At 36.0% G+C, this 21,375-nt stretch overlaps 1 protein-coding gene across 2 annotated transcripts in view; it reads left to right on the top strand.

Annotated features, from left to right (window-relative positions):
• Positions 1–20,831, top strand: part of opn4xa (opsin 4xa) — a 35,617-nt gene extending 14,786 nt beyond the window's left edge. Inside the window, exons 3-10 of one of the 2 annotated variants that reach the window (XM_039675413.2) lie at positions 9,290–9,423; positions 11,295–11,498; positions 13,163–13,334; positions 14,620–14,781; positions 16,552–16,659; positions 16,748–16,922; positions 17,835–17,996; positions 19,556–20,831. In XM_039675413.2, coding sequence (XP_039531347.2) covers positions 9,290–9,423; positions 11,295–11,498; positions 13,163–13,334; positions 14,620–14,781; positions 16,552–16,659; positions 16,748–16,922; positions 17,835–17,996; positions 19,556–19,876 — 1,438 coding nt within the window. In that variant the 3' untranslated portion in view covers positions 19,877–20,831. Of the gene's footprint in view, positions 1–9,289; positions 9,424–11,294; positions 11,499–13,162; positions 13,335–14,619; positions 14,782–16,551; positions 16,660–16,747; positions 16,923–17,834; positions 18,002–19,555 lie in introns of both variants that reach the window. The other variant, XM_039675419.2, reaches the window with a different exon arrangement.
• The last annotated feature ends 544 nt before the right edge of the window (positions 20,832–21,375 follow it).

The following is a 21,375-nucleotide window of genomic DNA, read 5'->3' on the forward strand; positions in this document are numbered from 1 at the left end:
TAATTGATGCATTTTGTGACTTATTGTCAAAGTGAGATATTTCGGTAGCACTTTACTTGAAGAGGGTGTGCATAAGACTGACATGACACCTTTATATCCATGACATGACATATGAAGTAGGGTTTATGCATGTTTATGAAAACTGTCATTAAGTGTCTTTATGACATTTTTAATGCAAATATGACATTAAGATGTCTTTGTTATGATCTCTTGACATAAACCAATACTGGTCATGACAACTTGACATAAAATGAAGTTAATCTGTCATGTGGTTGGCTTTGACATTGGCTGTCATGAGGCATTATAACTGTGTCATAAATATTTTTCGTGAGCTCAACTAGTGGTACTAATTGAATTTGTCATTAAAAAGCTATAATATCATGACAGCCAATGTCAAAACCACCCACCTGACAGTTTAATGTAATGTTAACCAATAAAGCTAAGTGATTTCTTAAGTTTGATAATTAATCTGCTATGTCATGTTTATGACAGGTTGTCATGACAAAGACACTGACAGGTTATGATGTATTGGTTTATGTCATAATGTCATGGCAAAGACATCGCAAACAATGTCATACTTGCATTCAAAAATGTCATAACTGAGCGAAAGACACTTAATGACAGTTGTCATAAACATGCATAAACCCTCATGGCATGTTTATGAAGGTTTCATGTCAGTCTTATGCACACCCCTCCCACTTTGCATGTAATGAGTCTTTTAAGGTGAATTACTGAAATAAATGAACTTTTGCATTTTTAATAGCACATATTTTGCACATATTCTCAGTTTTTGAGTTTCACCTGTAGTGTGCGTACAGTGAGAGTTGCTGTCAACATTTTGGAATAATTAAGATATTTTTTTATGTTTTTGAAGGTGTCTTATCACCAAAGATGCATTCATTTGATCAAAAATACACTAAAACTGTAAAATATAATTAGAATGTAAATCATCTGTTCTCTATGTGAATATACAGTAAAGTGTCATTTGAAGAGTTCAGATGCAAAAGCCTCTAAATGCCATTTGAAATTTTCTCCTTTAATGATGATTTTTTATCAAACTTGTATATTTAAGTTCAGTAATTTCTCTTAAATGGCAATGCTAATTACCTATTAATTGTTATTTAAGTGAAATTACTGAACTTAAATATACAAGTTTGATAAAAATCATCATTAAAGAAGAAAATTTCAAATGGCATTTAGAGGCTTTTGCATCTGAACTCTTCAAATATATGTTTTTTCAGGATTCTTTGATTAATAGAAAGTTCAAAAGAACAGCATTTATTTGAAATATAATTTTCTTTACTGTCAGTATTTATCTATTTAATGTGTCCTTGCTGAATAAGTCATTTTTTCTTCTTCTTACATAAACCTTTCAATGGTTTATTACGGTTTCCTCAAAAATATGAACTGTTTTCAACACTCATAATAATCATAAATGTGTCTTGATCCTCATATTAGAGTGATTTCTGAAGGATCACACTGAAGACTGGATTATGCTGTAATAATATATTTACTGTATATTATATCAAACAAATGCAGTCTTGGTGAGCATAAAAATGAAAAAAGTTCGGTCCCACTTTATATTAAGTGGCTTTAAGTACAATGTACTTATTTTGTTCAGATTGTATTGTAAAACACTTTTGTTGCTATTGAGGTGTGATACAGGTAAGGTTAGGGTTAGGTGTGGTTGTATAGGTCGGTTTAAGGGTGGGTTAAGGTGTAAGGGAAGGGTCAACTGTGTAATTACAAATGTAATTACATTTATTAATTACAGCTGTAATTACATGCAGGTATTTTCAAAATATAAGTACAATGTAAAAACATGTATGTACACAATAAGTCCATTGTGTCAAATTATTAATTTCAATGTAAGTACATAAAGTACTTAAAGCCACTTGTTCATATTGAGCTCTCTGATTGGTTTGATATCTCGGCAAACAGTTTCAGAGATTGTTACCCCAGAGAGAACTGGGGTTGTTTTCACATTTTCCGTGAGTTTTCATCTCTTTAAAACAGGGCTGTGCAAAAATTAATTGCGATTAATCGCATCCAAAATAAAAGTCTGTGTTTACATAATATATTTGTGTGTGCTGTATATAATTATTTTGTGTGTATATATAAATACACACACATGCATGTATATATTTAAGAAAATGTGTTATTCATTTATAAAATATTTATATTTAAATATAGATTATGTATTTATATACAGAATTTAAGCGCAAATAATTCTTAAATATATACATGCATGCATAGGTATTTATATATACAAAATAATTATAAACAGCACACACAAATATATTATGTAAACACAGACTTTTATTTTGGATGCGATTAATCGCAATTAATTTTTGCACAGCCCTGTTTTAAAACAATAACATAGTCCAGTATTCTCCGAGATTCAAAATCTGGTAATAAATGTTGTTTTTCTTTCTGGTAATAACTCTTAAGTGGTGTCTCTGTGCTGATGTTGTGCCATGTTTTAATGACTTGTCCTGTTGAAGTCCACCAGTCTTGACGTGGTTTCATACTGACAGATTTATTTTAGTCTTTGCTGAAAGGGACATCTTGCCATCAGTAATAGATGATGACAGCGGACACACTGCAGCTTCTTCACACACACACACACACACACACACGCCGTGTTTTGGGAGTGAAACCACATTTAAATATGAAAGTGAACATGTTAAAGAGGACACTGTCTTCAGTGTGATGTTGCTGATATAGTCCTCCTCTCTATCAGTGTCAGTTTTTCTGAACTCCTGAAACGCCTCCATTGTAGTCCATCCAACATGTCACAATATTCCTCATTATAATAATTAATACGCAGAATAAAGGGGCGGGGCCTGGTTGAGTTAGTCAGTAGTATGTTAAACTGGTTATTGAAAGGGAATGAGATTAAAGATTAAAGATTAGGAGTGACACTGGAAGGCTCTCTAAATGATCAACATGATCTAAACTTTGAAAAGGTCGCCGCACTCGATCTCCTCTGATTGGTCGTTTAGACTCTTTTAGCAAATAAAAGTCCTTTATTATAATCGTACAAACGTCCTTCTACAGCTCAAGATTCACGAATCTTTCTGCTGACAAATCTGCTCTGATATTATCAAGTAAAGGTAAATATAACTTTGATATTGTTAGTAATATGTCAAGGTGAACACTCACTATCCAGACATCAGTCTTTAGAGAAATCACGAGCATATCAAATATGATCATCAGGACCGTATTTGTTCCTCTCTCAATCAATGTTTTAAAATTACAGAGCATTGAACATAAAACTAAGCATTTAAATATAATCTTAAGACAGATATAGGTATTTTATGTCAGTATTAATACAAGCATCAGATTTTTCCCTTTTTATCAATATCAATATTTTAGAAACTGCATATTTTTGCTCCGTTTGAGTCTCTGAATAAATTTGAGCTGTTTGTTCCTCCATAAAAGCCTGATGTACTGTATGAGATATGATAACGGCAGTGTGTGTGTGTTCAGTAGTGCCGGTGACTTTCTCTGGATGATACCGAATGCGTTCAGCCTAAGTCCTCTCGAGACACTGACACACTTTTTACATTTGTTCAGCTCTCACTCTCGCTCTCTTCAGTCCCACGACGCTTTCCATAGACAGGACACACTCTTATCAGCACTAGCAGTCTGCATCCACACGGCGAATAATGGACATATTAAATATGACATAATAAACACGCTCCACCCTTCGACGCAAAACTGATACTGAAACAAAAACTGATAGAGAAGAATGTTCATAATAATGACTTTATATTTTGATATTTTGGGCTTAAAATACTTCATAAAGTGTATTTTTGCATTGTTTATTCAATTATTGTTAACATTTTCTATTAAGGTTTCATTAATGAGTAACTACAGTAAACTGCATTTACTAATATATTTTTGAGTTTTGAGCTAAAATGTTAACATTAAGCAAGGCAAGTGTATTTATATGGCACATTTCATACACTACGGCAATTCAAAGTGCTTTATATCGAGAGGAAATAATCACAAAATAAAAGCAACATTAGCTAATAAACTGTGAACTATAACATGAAGAAAGTGAATTACAAGAGACTACAGACAAAAACATGCGCTTTTCAGACTAGTGGACGAAAACATCCTAAATGATTTTTAAGTATTTATTTTAATCTATTTGCGACTGTCGATGACAATACATATCTTTAAATAGTGTTTTCTAGACTTAATGTACAGATTTATCTATATTCTGAAGGGGTTTGTTCATATACCATTTGTTCGATTTATAACATTTTCTTCCCCAAAACATGTTGACAGTCGGTTGACAGTATTTTTCTGATTTATGTGAGAAATAGAGATATTCAAAATCCCCTCAGTAAAAAAAAAACTTTAACTTTAATATGTCAACAAAATGAAACGATAATTTTGAACCTGGCTTCATCCAATGTTGATTTATTTTCTGCAAATGAATGCGAATTGGTGTGTGTGTGTGTGTGTGTGTGTGTAATTACAGCATGCTTCAATAGCATTTAGAAAACTTGCAATTTCCTTTTTGAATTCTTAATGTGATCATGGTGATATCTATTAATTAATTTTGTGTTGCCTGTTCACCGGGGGTGTCTTGCCTTAACTAGCATTAACCGATATTATTAATAAATGCTGTAAAAGTATTTTTCTCATTTTTACTTTGTTAGATAATGCATTACAGAAACAAGCCTTTATTGTTAATGTTCATTTTAAACTTGTCCTTTATTGCACAAAACATAATATAACAACATGATGAATACTAAGGAAAAAACCCATGACACAAACACACACACACACACACACACACAAAGAGAGAAAGGGGATAGTAGAAACAGGGTCTTCTAGAAGCTGCAATGGTCCGCTAACAATGGGATTGCATAAAAATATTATATAATATGTTGCACGTATATATTATGTTGTAATTATATAACATGCTGCACATTGACAGTAAATCCAGCAAAATGTTTTTGAGCGTAATTAATGGGATGCACATGCAGGCCTGTAGGAGTTTGTGGGTGAAGCGGCACATGATGGAGTGGAAGTGGAAAACACACATCGGTTTCTACATGATCATTGACAGGAGAGACACACACACACACACACACACACACACACACAATTCACCAGACCCGCTGAACACGACAGGAATCGATGTCCAGCCTCATTAGAGCACTTCCTCATTTACAGCAGTCAGGGGCGACGTGCATCGACACACTACACAAGCTCATCAACTCTACATATGTTTATGCATATTCTTTAAATGCATTTTGGAAACACTTTGCAATAAGGTTGCATTAGTTAAAGGATTAGTGTCATCCAAGATGTCCATGTCTTTCTTTGTTCAGTCGAAAAGAAATGAAGGTTTTTGATGAAAACATTCCAGGATTTTCTCCATATAATGGACTTCAATGGGAACCAAACAGTTCAAGGTCCAAAAGAGAGTTTCAGTGCAAACTGTTCAAAGGGCTTTAAACGATTCCAGACGATGAATAAGGGTCTTATCAAGCGAAACGATCGCTCATTTAATAAATAAATAACAAAGTTTAAGTTTTATAAGCTCAAATGCTCGCCTTGCTCTGTTCTGTGATGCGCGTTTGTGACTCTCCTGTTCGAACTCGTTCATCAAAATGAATGAATCTTTTTTCGTGTCATTTGGTTCATTCAACGAACGAAACGATCCAATTGACTCGGGAAAAAAAATTATTCATTTTGTTGAATGAGTTCGAACAGGAGAGTCACGAGGTGAGCATTTGTGCTTATAAAACTTAAACTTTATTTATTTATTAAATGAGTGATCGTTTCGCTTGATAAGACCCTTATTCATCGTCTGGAATCGTTTAAAGCCCTTTGAACAGTTTGCACTGAAACTGTCTTTTGGACCTTGAACTGTTTGGTTCCCATTGAAGTCCATTATATGGAGAAAATCCTGGAACGTTTTCATCAAAAACCTTCATTTCTTTTCGACTGAAGATCTTGGATGACATGGGGGCGAGTAAATTATCAGCAAAAGTTTTTTCAAAAGTGAACTACTCCTTTAACTACATTAGACAACATTAACTAATAATGAACTCTGCAACATTTTTATTTTTGTCTGGTTTTCCAGTTCAAATCTGGAGAAGAAAACTGACTTTACGAAAAAAAAAAAAAAATTCCTGTGAAAAATACCAGTACTAAGCTAAACACTATAAAGCATTTATTGATCTTGGTAAATTTGAACACTTACTCATGTGCATTTTGTCATGTAACGCGTGAACTAATCTTAAAGTTTGTGACGTCAGAAACACCAGCGATTTCAAACCGTGTTTTTGAGACTGTTTTTCCTTGAACAAAATTTCTCCGTGCCTTAAAATATCTTGAATGTAACTCGACACCCTCGCCTCATTTAGTATGCGCGGTTATATGAATATGCAGATAAGCCCCGCCTCCACTCACTCCCTCACTCAGAGATCCACTGGTTGTCGATCACACGTTGATCTGATTGGTTACAAGGTGGTTTGTGACGTCAGAAACACCAGTGATTTCAAAGCGTGTTTTTGAGACTGTCTTTGAGGAGGAAATACTCCGCAATGCTGTCCACTTATCAACGCACACATGGTGTGTGTTAAAGCAGATTAAAACACCACATAGACACATAAACAACATTAAAAGCTGGATTTACATTACAGAGGGACTAAAAGTGTTAACGGAATATGTGTTAAGAAAGTAAATAGTCAATTAAAAAATAACTGACTGAAAATAATGTGCAAATAATGAAACTGACAAAAAAAAAGTATTTTTTATGTTAAAGGTAACTCGTTTCATGCGTCATTCATGCAAAACAAAAGCACAATTCACATTTCACGCGGATTATTTCCAGTGTTCCCTAATAACTCAACATGAATGCTGTTAATCACGCGTCCACAGCAGACTCTCATCATACGTGTGGATTTTCTCCCTGGCCGAAACTGAAGTGTGGTCTGTCGGCTGAGCTTTCTGGGAAAGGTTGTGTTGATCCTGTGAAGAGGGCCACTAATGCCTGATGGTTCAGGAGGTGATTGCGTGAACGTGTGACTGTAATTAATGAGATGACGTGCAATCACAATGATTGTTGTGCGATTAATCTGAATCAATGAACCTTTTTAAGCAGAACTGTAGACATTTCTCTCTCTGTTTTACCAAGTCCCTTGTGGTGTAAATCCAGCTTTTAATCAGTCCCTCCAGGATTTCACGATTTTTTTTGTGATTTTTGCGATCAAAATGACTGATTTTGTGGTGGTAATTTCTAAACATTTGTGAAAAAATGTGCGATTTATCTATAACATTTACCATAATAGTATTCAGTCCTTCCAGAAAAACGCTTTTTTGTGAGTTTTATGAGTTTTTTTGTGATTGTTGCTGGCAAAAATTGATTGATTACGCGGCCCTTTTTCTTTAAAAATGCGATGGAATATGCGGGATATTTATGCAATTTTATGCAATAAAATTGCAGGAATTTGCAAAAATTGAGGGAACTTGCAAAAATTGCGGTTTGATGAAAAAGAGAAAAAAAGTGATTCCCCCAACATCCTGTTCTCACTCGGCTACTGTAAGAGTCATTTCTTATTACTTCCTTTGATAAGCAAGCATACTTCATCATAGAAAGTGCTGGGAATATTTAATTTCTCATCTTGTTTTATTTCAGACTATAACGAGTGTAAATAAGGTGTGGCCCCTTTAAGAGCTCTCTGCAGTGTTATATGTGCGCCTCGAACGCCCCATGTGTGCGGGTAATTTCTGTTTGATGCTACTTCTTTTATCTTATGTTGTTTATTAAGTAACGACGTGATGGTAGAACGTGTGACAGACAGTTATACGAGTTCGATTTGTGAGATGTCGATCGCCTCCGTGAGTCTGTCCGGCGTCGCGTAATTACGTCACTTGATAACGTTCCCATGGAAACAGGGGGAAATGGCTGCTCTTGTGTGAAGCAAACGCAACATTTTTCAACTTTCTGCTAAGATACATGTGACTTTTTTTGCAACGAAAATGCGAGGATTATGAAATTATGCAAACCCCGCATATTTTGCACGGAAATCGGCATATTATGCGGCAAAAGTGCGGCGTATTTGAAAAAATGCGGCCCCCGCATAAATATGCGGACTTTGGCTGATTTTGCATTGAATTCAGCGATCGCATAATCGCGTTTTTCTGGAGGGACTGTTTAATGTTGTTTATGTGTGTGTGGTGTTTTTAATCTGCTTTAAGCCAAACCATGTGTAAGTTCATAAGTCGATTCCTCCTTAAAACTGCAGTGAACCAAAGACAGTCTCAAACACACGCTTTGAAATCGCTGGTGTTTCTGACGTCACAAACCACCTTGTGACCAATCAGATCAACAACCAGTGGATCTCTGAGTGAGTGAGTGGAGGCGGGGCTCATTTGCATATTCATAGAACCGCGGATACTAAATGAGGCGAGGGTGTCGAGTTACATTCAAGATATTTTAAGGCACGTTCAAATAAAAAAATGTTAAATATGTTTCTAAATAATGTTAAATTATGTATTTTGGTGATCAAATATGAGTTTTAAGGGATTTAATTATTAAGAATTATTAATATTATTATTAGACTATAGGGAGACTCTATAAAGCTGCACTACACAAACTTCAACATAATCAAAACTTTGCTGTGAAACCTGTCGCACACAATCTTCTTCAGTCTTTATGTTTTCTAATCAATAGTTTAGGCTTTTTAGTAAAATTGTAAATGTAGCTCATCCTTTGTGCTGAGAAATCTTTACAGATTTTTTATAAAAAGAATAACTTTTATATTACTCATATTTGAACACTTACTGAACGGAAGCAACTTAGTTACAGAACAACTGACTTTTTGGCCATATTATTGTTCAGTTTGGGTATAAAATTAGCCGTTTTTTCCTTCATATTCTCACTATATTATACTAATATGAGCCATCATGTTTTTTAAAGTCTTTTTTAAGTGTCTGAAGGTTCATTAAACTGATGCATTTCACACAATTCTCTTTTCTGAGTTCTTCATGTCAGGCTTTACATGGTTAACAAGCTTGTTTGACAATGCATCATGAAAAAAAAATGCATATACTGTATATAGAGATATGTGTCCATCTTTAAAACTGCATATAGAAAAACTATAATAGAGATAAAACTGTCTGTAAAGTCTGTAATTTTGTGCATTAAAGGTTTAAATGTGTGTCAATCAGTTCACTAATGCACTGAGGAAATGACCATAACATGCTTTTGAAACTGGGATTGTAACAAATTGTAAAAAGGTATTTTGTTTTTCAGTAACAAAAAGCTACGGACGCCTCCGAACTACTTCATCATGAATCTCGCAGTGAGTGACTTTCTCATGGCCATCACTCAGTCGCCGATCTTCTTCGTCAACTGCATGTACAAGGAATGGGTGTTCGGAGAAATGGGTAACTAACTTCCCAATCTTCCCACCGAGGGCCTGTTTTAAAGGGGTGGTTGATTATGATTTCACTTTCTAACTGTAGTTAGTGTGTAATGTTGCTGTTTGAGCATAAAAAATATCTGCAAAGTTACGACGCTCAAAGTTCAAAACAAAGGAAGATATTTGTTTTTTTTAAGGACTACAACAAACGACATTCCTCATGGGTTTGTGACATCACCAACCCTAGAATTTACATAAACCCCGCCCCCGTGAACACGATTTAGATTATCATGACAGAATATGCTAATCATTGCCTATAAAATAACTTCACATTAGCAATATAAATTCATCAGCTAACCTTTCAGAAATGTCCTGTTGCTTTACATGTTGCCACTTCTTCTTGAGTCTGACTCTGGTTTGAACATAAAAGGCTACAAGTGTTTGAAATGTTCAGTACATGTGTGTGTGAGTGCAAGCTGTTGTAGCTCCGCCCCCTGCAGCAGCTCATTTGCATTTAAAGGGACAGACACAAAAACGCTGCGTTTTTTTTTTTTTTTTGCGTTTGACTATTTTAACACGTGGTGTATCTGTGGTGTATTTTGAGCTAAAACTTCACATACACACTCTGGAGACATCAGAAACTTATTTTACATCTTGTAAAAAGGGCATTATACCACCCCATCTAAGCACTTTTGCTAGTTTAACAACGGGAAAAATGTCGGTGCATGATCTAAAAGTGTCTCTATTCTCTTAATGAGTAATGGGTGTGTTTTGTCTATTTTCTTAATGAGTAATGGGTGTGTTTTAGGTGTTACGTGCAATAAACCAATCAGAGTCTCGTCTCCCATTCCCTTTAAAAGCCAGCTGCGCTCGCGTGACGGCGGATTCGCTAGTTACATGGAGGAATTAGCAAGAGGAAAAAAGTAACGCTTCTCCAGATAGGAAACGGATCTGCTCGTGCTTGAGATTAAAGCTGTGTGCGTGTGTGTGTGTGTGTGTGTGTGTGTGTGTGATGTTAAAGCACAAGCAGACTATCTACGGGACAATCCGGATTCCACCATATCTTTATGTACACAATATTAATCTTTTACATTTTAATCTTTTTATTTTTAATATTTGTCCATTTGTGTGCTGCTGCGTGATAAGTCCCTGTGTGTAATAAGCAGACTGTGTGTATGTGTGTAATCAGAGTGTGTGTGTTGTGGACTCGCCTATAAGCTCATATTACTAATGCGCCCTTTAAATAAATGAAAAACACTGCGCCATCATTGACTTTAGAGCAGGTTCAGTTGGTCAACGGCTCAGTTTATTTCAGTTCCTCATAATAGCAACGCTCCAACACTGCGCCCGAACACACACTCCATCTCAGACCAGCAGCCCACGGGCCACAGATGAGAACGCAAATACATTTACTATTTAAACAACGAGGCGCAGGACGTGAAAATGCCAACTGCGTCGGGCTGAAACTAGCTAAACACACTTGCGTCGCGGTGGGTAGAGCCATACACTTACTCATTTCTCACTTCAGGACAGTTTCATTCAGAATCCTAGCTTTTTTGTTCGTCAGCTCCTTTAATTGCCAAGTCTTATTTAAAAACATATTTATTTTCTTCAGCTAATAAGTTATGCTTGTTTTGTTGTATGATTGTAATATCATCATTTTTGTAAAAGCACTTTGGGGGAACGTCTGTTGTCTGAAAATGCACTATATATACAGTATATATATATATATATATATAAACACATAAACACATATATATATATATATATATGTGTGTGTGTGAGTATATATATATATATATATATATATATATAAACACATAAGTTTATGCTTACTCGTTTGTGATCTGTTTCCATGTCACACACACGCTTGTATCTGCTTCTCCACGCACGCAGGCTGTAAGATGTACGCCTTCTGCGGAGCTCTGTTCGGGATCACATCCATGATCAACCTTTTGGCCATTTCCATCGACCGCTACGTGGTGATCACCAAACCCCTGCAGGCCATCGGCTGGACGTCCGGCCGCCGGACGCTCATCATCATCCTCCTGGTCTGGATCTACTCGCTGGCCTGGAGTCTTGCTCCTCTTTTGGGATGGAGTGAGTCTCACGTGTTTCCTCTACCTTTAAAAGAGAAGACAATATGATCAGTGTGGGAGAAAATAATCGATTCTCTGATGCATCGCGATTCTCTCTTCAACGATTCTCACGATTCTCGATGTTTTGATATCTATTCAATATCTGGCCCACATCTGGGCTGTGTGGAGTCCATGTGTGCCGGATATGTGCCGGATATGTGCCGGATGTGTGCCGGATGTGTGCCGGATGTGGTCCGGATGTGTGCCGGATGTGTGCATGATGTGTGCAGGGTGTGTGCCGGATGTGTGCCGGATGTGGTCCGGATGTGTGCCGGATGTGTGCATGATGTGTGCAGGGTGTGTGCCGGATGTGTGCCGGATGTGTGCCGGATGTGTGCCGGATGTGTGCATGATGTGTGCAGGGTGTGTGCCGGATGTGTGCCGGATGTGTGCATGATGTGTGCAGGGTGTGTGCCGGATGTGTGCCGGATGTGTGCTGGATGTGGTCCGGATGTGGGCCGGATGTGTGCATGATGTGTGCAGGGTGTGTGCCGGATGTGTGCCGGATGTGGGCCGGATGTGGGCCGGATGTGGTCCAACATTGCCCGCATTTTCAAGAGCAAAATATAGTTCTCCACTAAGTCCGCATTTACATTTGGTCTTGATGCCCAATTCAGATTTTTTAACACTTTACAATAAGGTTAATCTATGAACTAACATCAACTAATCATGAGCAATACATTTCTTACTGTTTTTGTAAATCTTTGTTAACGCTAGTTGATAAAAAATCCAGCTGTTCATTGTTTATTCATGTTAGTTCACAGTGCATTAACTAATGTTAACAAGATTTTAATAAAGTATTGGTAAATGTTACAATTAACATTAACAAAGACCAACAAATGCTGTCTAAGTGCAGTTCATTATTAATTAATGTTAACTGTGGTAGTTAACTGATGAACCTTATTGTAAAGTGCTGACCCACTTACATCTTCTTAAGTGACCCATATCTGATATCTGCATTTACACTACACTTATAATAATAATAATAATAATAATAATAAGATGACTGCCTGTTTCTTTTGTCTCTCTACTATTTGTATTTTATTTTATTTTTTATATTTTTTGTGACGCGACCTTGGGTTCTTGAAAGGCGCTATAAAAAAAAAACATTATTATCATTACTTGGCGAAATGAACAAAAAATAACATTATGATATCAAGAAATCAATTTCAACATGAGTTTAATTTATTGACAAAAATGTAATGCAATAGTTCATCCTTGTATCAAAACATCATTATATAGTACAAATTCTTCAAGACAGTGATTATATGCAAGAACAAAATCAATACTCTGCTAGTCAACTAGAGATGTTTCATTTGTTATAGATATATCTGTACCACGAAATGTTCAAAAAGTCGCTTTTTCCAATGATGTACACACTGACAGAGGAATGTCCGATTACAAATGCAGGAATCCGATTAATGTCAGATTTATTTCCACTAATGTATGAGGCCTGAAATCGATCTGAGAATATCAGAATCCATGCGTTTTCATTTTTGCATCATATCCGATTGTGTCTAATTGGAGGAAACAATCAATCCATGCAGTGTAAAAGCGGCCATTTTGTTTCCATCTGTGAAGTTTCTCCACAATCTTTGACGCTGTGTTGTAACCGTTCTTGGATAGGTTCGTATATCCCAGAAGGCCTCATGACGTCCTGCACATGGGACTACGTGACGTCCACTCCAGCAAACAAGAGCTACACGTTGATGCTCTGCTGCTTCGTGTTCTTCATCCCGCTCGGCATCATCTCTTACTGCTACTTCTTCATGTTCCTCGCCATTCGTAACGCAAGCAGGTACGGCATGCACACACTCCTGCCTATAGTGGCATGATGAAGGAAAACATGTTGTTGGTTATGGAAGTAAAATAATGACAAATGTAAACTTGAAAAAAATATGCATTGCTTTAACCCTGCTTGCATTTTAATGCATTGTGTTTTTAGCGCTTGCATTTTTATGGGCTGAAATTCAACATGGTTGTATATTTAAGATGTGAATATTTCATTCATTATTAAAAATGCAATAATCCATATTCAGCTTTCAGATTTGACTTATCTACTGACTTAGATTTGTGTGTGGACTTATCTAACTCTGGCAAGTCGGTTACAAAAAAACGTAGATTTGTCTAATTTGATAACGAACTGAATTTTGAACCGAACTACCGAAAGTGTGAACAAAGTTTATAATTCTACATCAGGGGTATGTAAGTTATGGGTAAGGAGAGGGTTAGGACCATGTTTTCTTTGGTCAGGAATAATGTTCCAGATGATCCATGTCTGTCTTGACAAAATCACGGTGACCAAAAACAATCAGGTCAAAGTTCAGGGTTCGTACAGACTTACAGAGATTTTCAATCTCACTTCCCAGATAGCAAACTGACATTGAATCAACGTGGAAACGACGTCTCTCATGACATTGAAACAACGTTGATTTGCTCATCGAATTAACGTTGAACCAACGTCAGACGCGGCATTCTTCAAAGCTAAATGAAATCGAAAATTGGTTTGCTTTCATAACGTTGAAACAACGCGTTGATTTCAAGTTGATTTTCCGTTAGTTTTGAAAGAATGATGCGTCTGACGTTGGTTCAACGTTAATTCGATGAGCAAAACAATGTCAAATCAACGTTGTTTCGATCTCATATTTCCACGTTGATTCAATGTCAGTTTGCTATCTGGGTTATCAAACAATATCTTGATTATCTTTCAAATTCTAAAAAAAGGCAAATAGATAAACAAAAATAAACGAATAAAACAAAATGGAACAAATAAAGTGCAGCAGATGCAAGGACTGTGCAAACTTTAACCATTGAAAGACACTATGACAAAGATATCGCTTTCCTTATTCAAACTGATTTTCCCTCCCATGAATATTTGATTGACCTGAAGAAAGAAAGCTGTTTCATATACTGTACTCAGACACAAAATGCCTCTACGGGCTTTGTGTTAAAAGATTTTCATCAATAAAACTAGTTCAATAATTCAAGCACTATCCAAGTTTTCAAGTTTTTTTTAGGACTTATATTTCAAAACGTCAAATCAATGATGACTACAATGCCATTCTTGTGAAAACTGTGTCCAGAGATTTGGAGAAGATGGGTAGCCATGTGAGGAAGACCACCCTCATCCAACAGCAGTCCATCAAGACCGAGTGGAAGCTGGCGAAGATCGCCTTCGTGGTCATCATTGTGTTTGTGCTGTCCTGGTCTCCGTACGCCTGCGTCACGCTCATCGCCTGGGCCGGGTAACTACCAGACATTATTACAAACAATATCTGGAATTTTTTGTGTCATTGGTAAGGCTGTTTTTATTATATTTTGATGCATGGGTGTCTATATTTGTGCATCTCTTAATCTTTTTCCTATCATTATCCAACAGCAAATAAACAGTTGAACAACTGCAAATCCACAGGTGAAACTGAAAAAATCAGAATATGGTGCAAAAGTTCAACTAAAGGTGAAATTAATGAAAGTGAAAGTAAAGTGTTACCAAAATTTGTGTTAAAAAAAAAAAAAAAAAAAAAAAGGTGAAATTAATATATTATATAGACTCATTACACACGAGATATTTCAAGCCTTTATTAGTTTTGATGATTATGGTTCACAGATATGAAAACCTTTTAACAATAGTCTAGAATTTGGGGATCTGTAATCCATAATCATCAAAATTATAACTAATAAAGGCTTGAAATATCTCACTTTCCATGTAATATATTAGTTTCATCTTTTAGGTTGAATTACTAAATGAACTTTTGCACCATATTCTAATTTTTCGAGTTTCACCAAACATTTGCTATTTTCATCTCCTGTTTAAGATTTTTAGAGTGCAGACCTTTTTTGCATTTTTTTTTAATTAGATATACATGCAAACTTTTTTTTATTTCTCAGTTTTGCCCTAATCTGTGATGGCCAGTTTCATGCAGAACATCTAGTCTCTCAGAGAGGCATTCTGATCCATGTGTTAGTCTATTAAAGGGAGTCAAACCATGCAGAAGATCTGAGGCTTTCTGAGAATTCCTGGGTAAAAAGACGTCCTTTTATAGAAGAAGTGTCCAGAAGTGAGGGCGTATAGTGCGAGAGCGAATGATGAAGTCTGCTGGAGGATAGACATTACGACCATGCGTGATTCCTTCCGCTCAGCCAACAATACCTCTAGGTCACTGACATGTCATGTAAACACACACTGCAGGGGTCTTCAGCTTTATTCAGGGCTTGCTTCTTCACTTGTTTTCCGGTACAAACCCTTACAGAACAAAACTTAATGGGAATATACTGCAAAATATAAAGCGATATATTACATTATACATTTTCGTACATGGGAAACTAGTGCTTATATTTACTGCAATACAGTAGAATATCATGCAACAATTCATTTATTTTAGTAATTTGTCTTAAAAGGTGAAACTAATATATTATATAGACTCATTGCATGCAAAGTGAGATATTTCAAGCCTTTAATTGTTATAATTTTGATGATTATGGATTACAGATATGAAAACCCCCAAAGTTCAGTGTTAGCTGTCAATGGGGTATAGATGTTTCTATTAAAAAAATACACACAAAAATATAGTAAGAAAATATATTTTGCGGTGTATATAAATATTCTTAAATCAAGAGCAATCTATGCCAAAAATTATTTATTTTTTCTTTAAAAAAATATTTTTCTCAAGTCAACATCGCAAAAAGACTATAAATTTTGTTATCATAAATCTAGTGAGTTATGCTTAAAACAAACAAACAATGTGGGCAGAAAAATAAACTGAATTTAAAAAGAAAACGAGATTATTTTTCTGACCCCATTGACAGATATGTCTTGTTTGACACATTTGACACAAACTTTGATGTAATTTAGCTTTTTGCTTTTGCTAAATGTCTTGATTCAAATATTTGTTTTGATATTTGTAACTGAAAACGAGGCAAAAAGACGATCATCCTTTGAAGATCACAAACTCTGACATAAGTAGCATGAATTTCAATGCCCTAGTAATGTGCTTTGCTTGTTTTTCATGCTCCAGCTACAGCCACGTTCTTTCTCCGTATTCAAAGGCAGTTCCTGCAGTGATTGCCAAAGCATCAGCCATTTACAATCCTTTCATCTATGCCATCATACGCTCCAAATACAGGTTCGTTCAAGTGCAAACGCCTCAGCAAACCACACAATATTGTGGCAAAACATATAACGCAGTGTGTAATTTTGACCCTGATTTACAGAGACACGCTGGCTGAGAAGGTGCCGTGTCTGCATTTTCTAGCCCAGTCGTCACGTAAAGATTGCATTTCGGTGTCGAACAGCGAATCGTCCTTCAGAGAACCCATGCTCAGCCGACAGTCATCAGGGTCAAAGGCCAAGTTCCAGCGAATCTCCTCCATGTCCACTTCAGACACGGTTAGTGCTTTACACTGCGAAAAAAGGCTTTTATTACTTAGTATTTCTGTCTGGTTTCCAGTCCAAATATCTAAAAAAAAAAATGTAGGGGTGGTAAAATGCCCTTTTCACAAGGTGTTAAATAAGTCCACTCGGTCCATGTCCCTCTCTGTTTCAGCTTGAAATACCCCACAGATATTTTAATATAGCACGTTAAAATTGTCACTTTTTGAGGGTGAGCAAAAACGCACAGTTTTGTGTCTGTCCCTTTAAATGCAAATGAGCTGCTGCTCCCGGCACAGGGGGCGGAGCTACAACAGCTTGCACTCACACACACATGCACTGAAAAATTCAAAAGCTTTAGCCTTTTATATTAAAACGGTCAAAAAATGATGGAGACTCAAGAAATAGTGTTAGTTGATGAATTTATGAAGCTGATTTGTAGTTATCTTCTATTGTTGTTGCTTTAAAAAAACTAAATTATCTACCAATAATGTAAGAAAAATAATCTTAATTCAAACAGAAACTAGATTATTTTTCTTACCCCATTGGCAGACAATTTTGCTTTTTGCAACAACTCACTTGATTTTGATTTATTTTCCCATAACAGACATACTGTAATATCGTATAGCATTTTACTCATCTATAGTGAATGCATCTTGATTTAAGAATATTTAGATATTTATACTGGAATACAAGACAAATATACTAAGTAAGAAAAGCACTTTTTGCTGTATGAGGAGACTTATGCTTGCTCTTCTAGTTCAAGATGCGTCCACATTGCCAACATACAATATTATAAATGCACACTTTGTAGTTATACCGCTAAAATCTGCTTATTTATGCATATCTAGACATTTAGGTTCTTAATTGACACCTTTTCTACAAGGTCAGAGGTTAAACGTGTCAATATATCGTATGTATGTGCTCTAGGTCTGGAGTGATGTAGAATTAGATCCTGTGGAGCAAAAGAGTCAGATCCTCAGAAACTCACAATCAGCAAATCAGCTGAGAGATGAAAAAAGGAAACCGCCAACGAAACATGGCAAGACGAAGAACAAGAGTCGAGGAGAGAAAGAGCACAGAGAGGAGAAGGTAAGGTGTGTGCTTCACAGGAGTCATTACAGTAAACTGTAGGGATCCACCGATTTGAAGGTTTTGGCTGATACCGATAACCGATAATTCTTTATATTTGAAAGCCGATAAAGCCGATAACCGATAATTCTTTATATTTGAAAACCGATAAAGCGATAACCAATAATTCCTTATATTTGAAAACCGATAAAACGATAACCGATAATTCTTTATATTTTAAAACCGATAAAGCGATAACTGATAATTGTTTATATTTAAAAAACCGATAAAGCCGATAACGATAATTCATTATATTTGAAAGCCGATAAAGCGACAACCGATAATTCTTTATGCTAGAAAACCGATAAAGCAGATAACTGATAATTCTTTATATTTTAAAAGCGGTAACCGATAATTCTTTAAACTTGAAAACCGATAAAACGATAACCGATAATTCTTTGTATTTGAAAGCTGATAAAGCGATAACCGATAATTCTTTATACTTGAAAACCGATAAAAACGATAACCGATAATTCTTTATATTTGGAAACCGATAAAGCCGATAAAGCGACAACCGATAATTCTTTATATTTGAAAACCGATAAAGCGATAACCGATAATTCTTTATACTTGAAAACCGGTAAAACGATAATTCTTTATATTTGAAAACCGATAAAACCGATAACCGATGATTCTTTATATTTGAAAACCGATAAAGCCGATAAAGCGACAACCGATAATTCTTTATATTTGAAAACCGATAAAGCGATAACCGATAATTCTTTATACTTGAAAACCGATAACCGATAATTCTTTATATTTGAATGCCGATAAAGCCGATAACCGATAATTCTTTATATTTGAAAACCGATAAAAAAACGATAACCGATAATTCTTTATATTTGAAAACCGATAAAGCGACAGCCGATAATTCTTTATACTCGAAAACCGATAACCGATAATTCTTTATATTTGAAAACCGATAAAAACGATAACAGATAATTCTTTATATTTGAAAACCGATAAAGCCGATAAAGCGACAACCGATAATTCTTTATATTTGAAAACCGATAAAGCGATAACCGATAATTCTTTATATTTGAAAGCCGATAAAGCCGATAACCGTTAATTCTTTGTATTTGAAAACCGATAAAGCCAATAATGATAATTCTTTATATTTCAAAGCCGATAAAGCAGATATCTAGTCAATTAAAGGTAAATAAAATTAAAAATAACAAAAAATCTCCCCCCCAAAAATCATTAAAAAATAGAAAAAAAATTGCCAAATCTAGTCAGGTTGAAATATATTACATCAAATAATTTAAAACTAAATAAATTTTAAAATAACAAAAAATCTCCCCCAAAATGATTGCATTAAAAATAGAACAAAATATTGCCAAAATGAAAAAAGAAATAAAAAAAGCTTTCTGGACAAAATAAATAAAGTATAATTTTAGGGCTTCCGGTTATTTTGACCCGTGAGGGAAAGATGTTTTACATACTGTGAGGGAAGAATGAGGGTCAAACGTTCAACGATGACAGCATCAAACGCATAAACGTACATGTTTTGTGGATCTCAGCCTGCAGTCGCAGAGAGCGGCTCTGTGATGGATTACAGCCTTGACCTGGCGTCCGAATCCATCAACATGGCCACCGTCCCGCTTCTCATGGCCAAACACACTCCAGGAGGGGAACCAGAGAAAGAAGAGGAGAGCAACACTGTGAGCCCCCAGACAAACGGTCTGGCTTTTTACGAAGACACCGAGGAGCCACAAATCATCATGGGCCCCGAATCAGAGGAGCAAACGTCGCCGAGCAGAGAAGACAAATTAATACTGGACCTCAAAAGCCTGAACTGCTCCAGCGAGCTCCTGGAGTCTGTGGAGAAGTTCCTCTCCTGAGGCCTGACGTGACGTCTGTGTTTCGCCAAAGACGGGACTGGAGAACCACAGTCTTCCGCTGGACGTTTTGTTGGGCCCAATTAGTTTGCGTGCAGATCAGCAGCTGCTTCAACTTCACACACTTCAGCCACGGCACGGACTGTAGAAAACGTGAGAGTGACACTGTGTGTTTGCAATTTTCATTACCAAACCTATTTGCACTTTAACAAGAGCGGTATCACAATAAGACCGGGATTCATTTCAGGTTCAATACAAGTTCTGTCGATCAATGCAAGTAAACCTGCCTGTGCACGAGAAATATGAAAACACTCAATCATTCGGTACAAACCCTATTTATTATCTGAGCTGCGCTCGTCATGCTTCACCAAAGTATTTCCTGTAAAGTCTCTTTCTGATATCTTTGCAAATGTTCCCACGTTTTTGACATTTTGTGGTCATGACACTGAAGTTGGATATTAATTTACACCGACAATGTTCATAATGTAAGTGATTCCGTCATGCAAATGTGTAAAATGTCAAGTCGAGACATTTATTAATATGCCGTTTTATGCAACTGTTTTTTCAAAGCAGCTTCACAGAAATAGGCAGGAAAATAATGATGTTTCAAAATTAAATGATGTGAAATGACTTATCGGTTGGAAAGCAACTGCAGAAGACAACAATCGCGTCATTATTCAGTTCAATGCAGATTCAATAATGGTGTCATCAGTTACGAAACAAATTCTCAAAGTTAATTCAGTTTTCTTGTGGATATGCTTTTGAAATAGTCCGTATTTTAATGTTCAATGTCTGGCCCCGTGTATTGCTCTTGTAAGTGCTTTACTGTAACCACACATTTAATCTTTAAATCAAGATTATTTTCAGTGTTTAAAGGAGTAGTTCACTTTTTAAAAAAACTTTTGCTGATAATTTACTCACCCCCGTGTCATCCAAGATGTGCATGTCTTTCTTTGTTCAGTCGAAAAGAAATGAAGGTTTTTGATGAAAACATTCCAGGATTTTCTCCATATAATGGACTTCAATGGGGACCAAACGGTTCAAGGTCCAAAAGACAGTTTCAGTGCAAACTGTTCAAAGGGCTTTAAACGATTCCAGACGATGAATAAGGGTCTTATCAAGTGAAACAATCGCTCATTTAATAAATAAATAACAAAGTTTTATCAAAATGAACGAATCTTTTTTCGAATCATTTGGTTAATTCAACGAACGAAATGAACCAAATGACTCGGAAAAAGATTCATTCATTTTGATCAACGAGTTTGAACAGGAGAGTCACGAACGCGCATCACAGAACAGAGCAAAGCGAGCATTTGAGCTTATAAAACTTAAACTTTGTTATTTATTTATTAAATGAGCGATCGTTTCGCTTGATAAGACCCTTATTCATCGTCTGGAATCGTTTAAAGCCCTTTGAACAGTTTGTAGTTTGCACTGAAACTCTCTTTTGGACCTTGAACCGTTTGGACCCCATTGAAGTCCATTATATGGAGAAAATCCTG

The sequence above is a fragment of the Pimephales promelas genome, chromosome 23 (assembly GCF_988280905.1).
Source record: "Pimephales promelas chromosome 23, fPimPro1.hap1.1, whole genome shotgun sequence".
Lineage (NCBI taxonomy): Eukaryota > Metazoa > Chordata > Actinopteri > Cypriniformes > Leuciscidae > Pimephales > Pimephales promelas.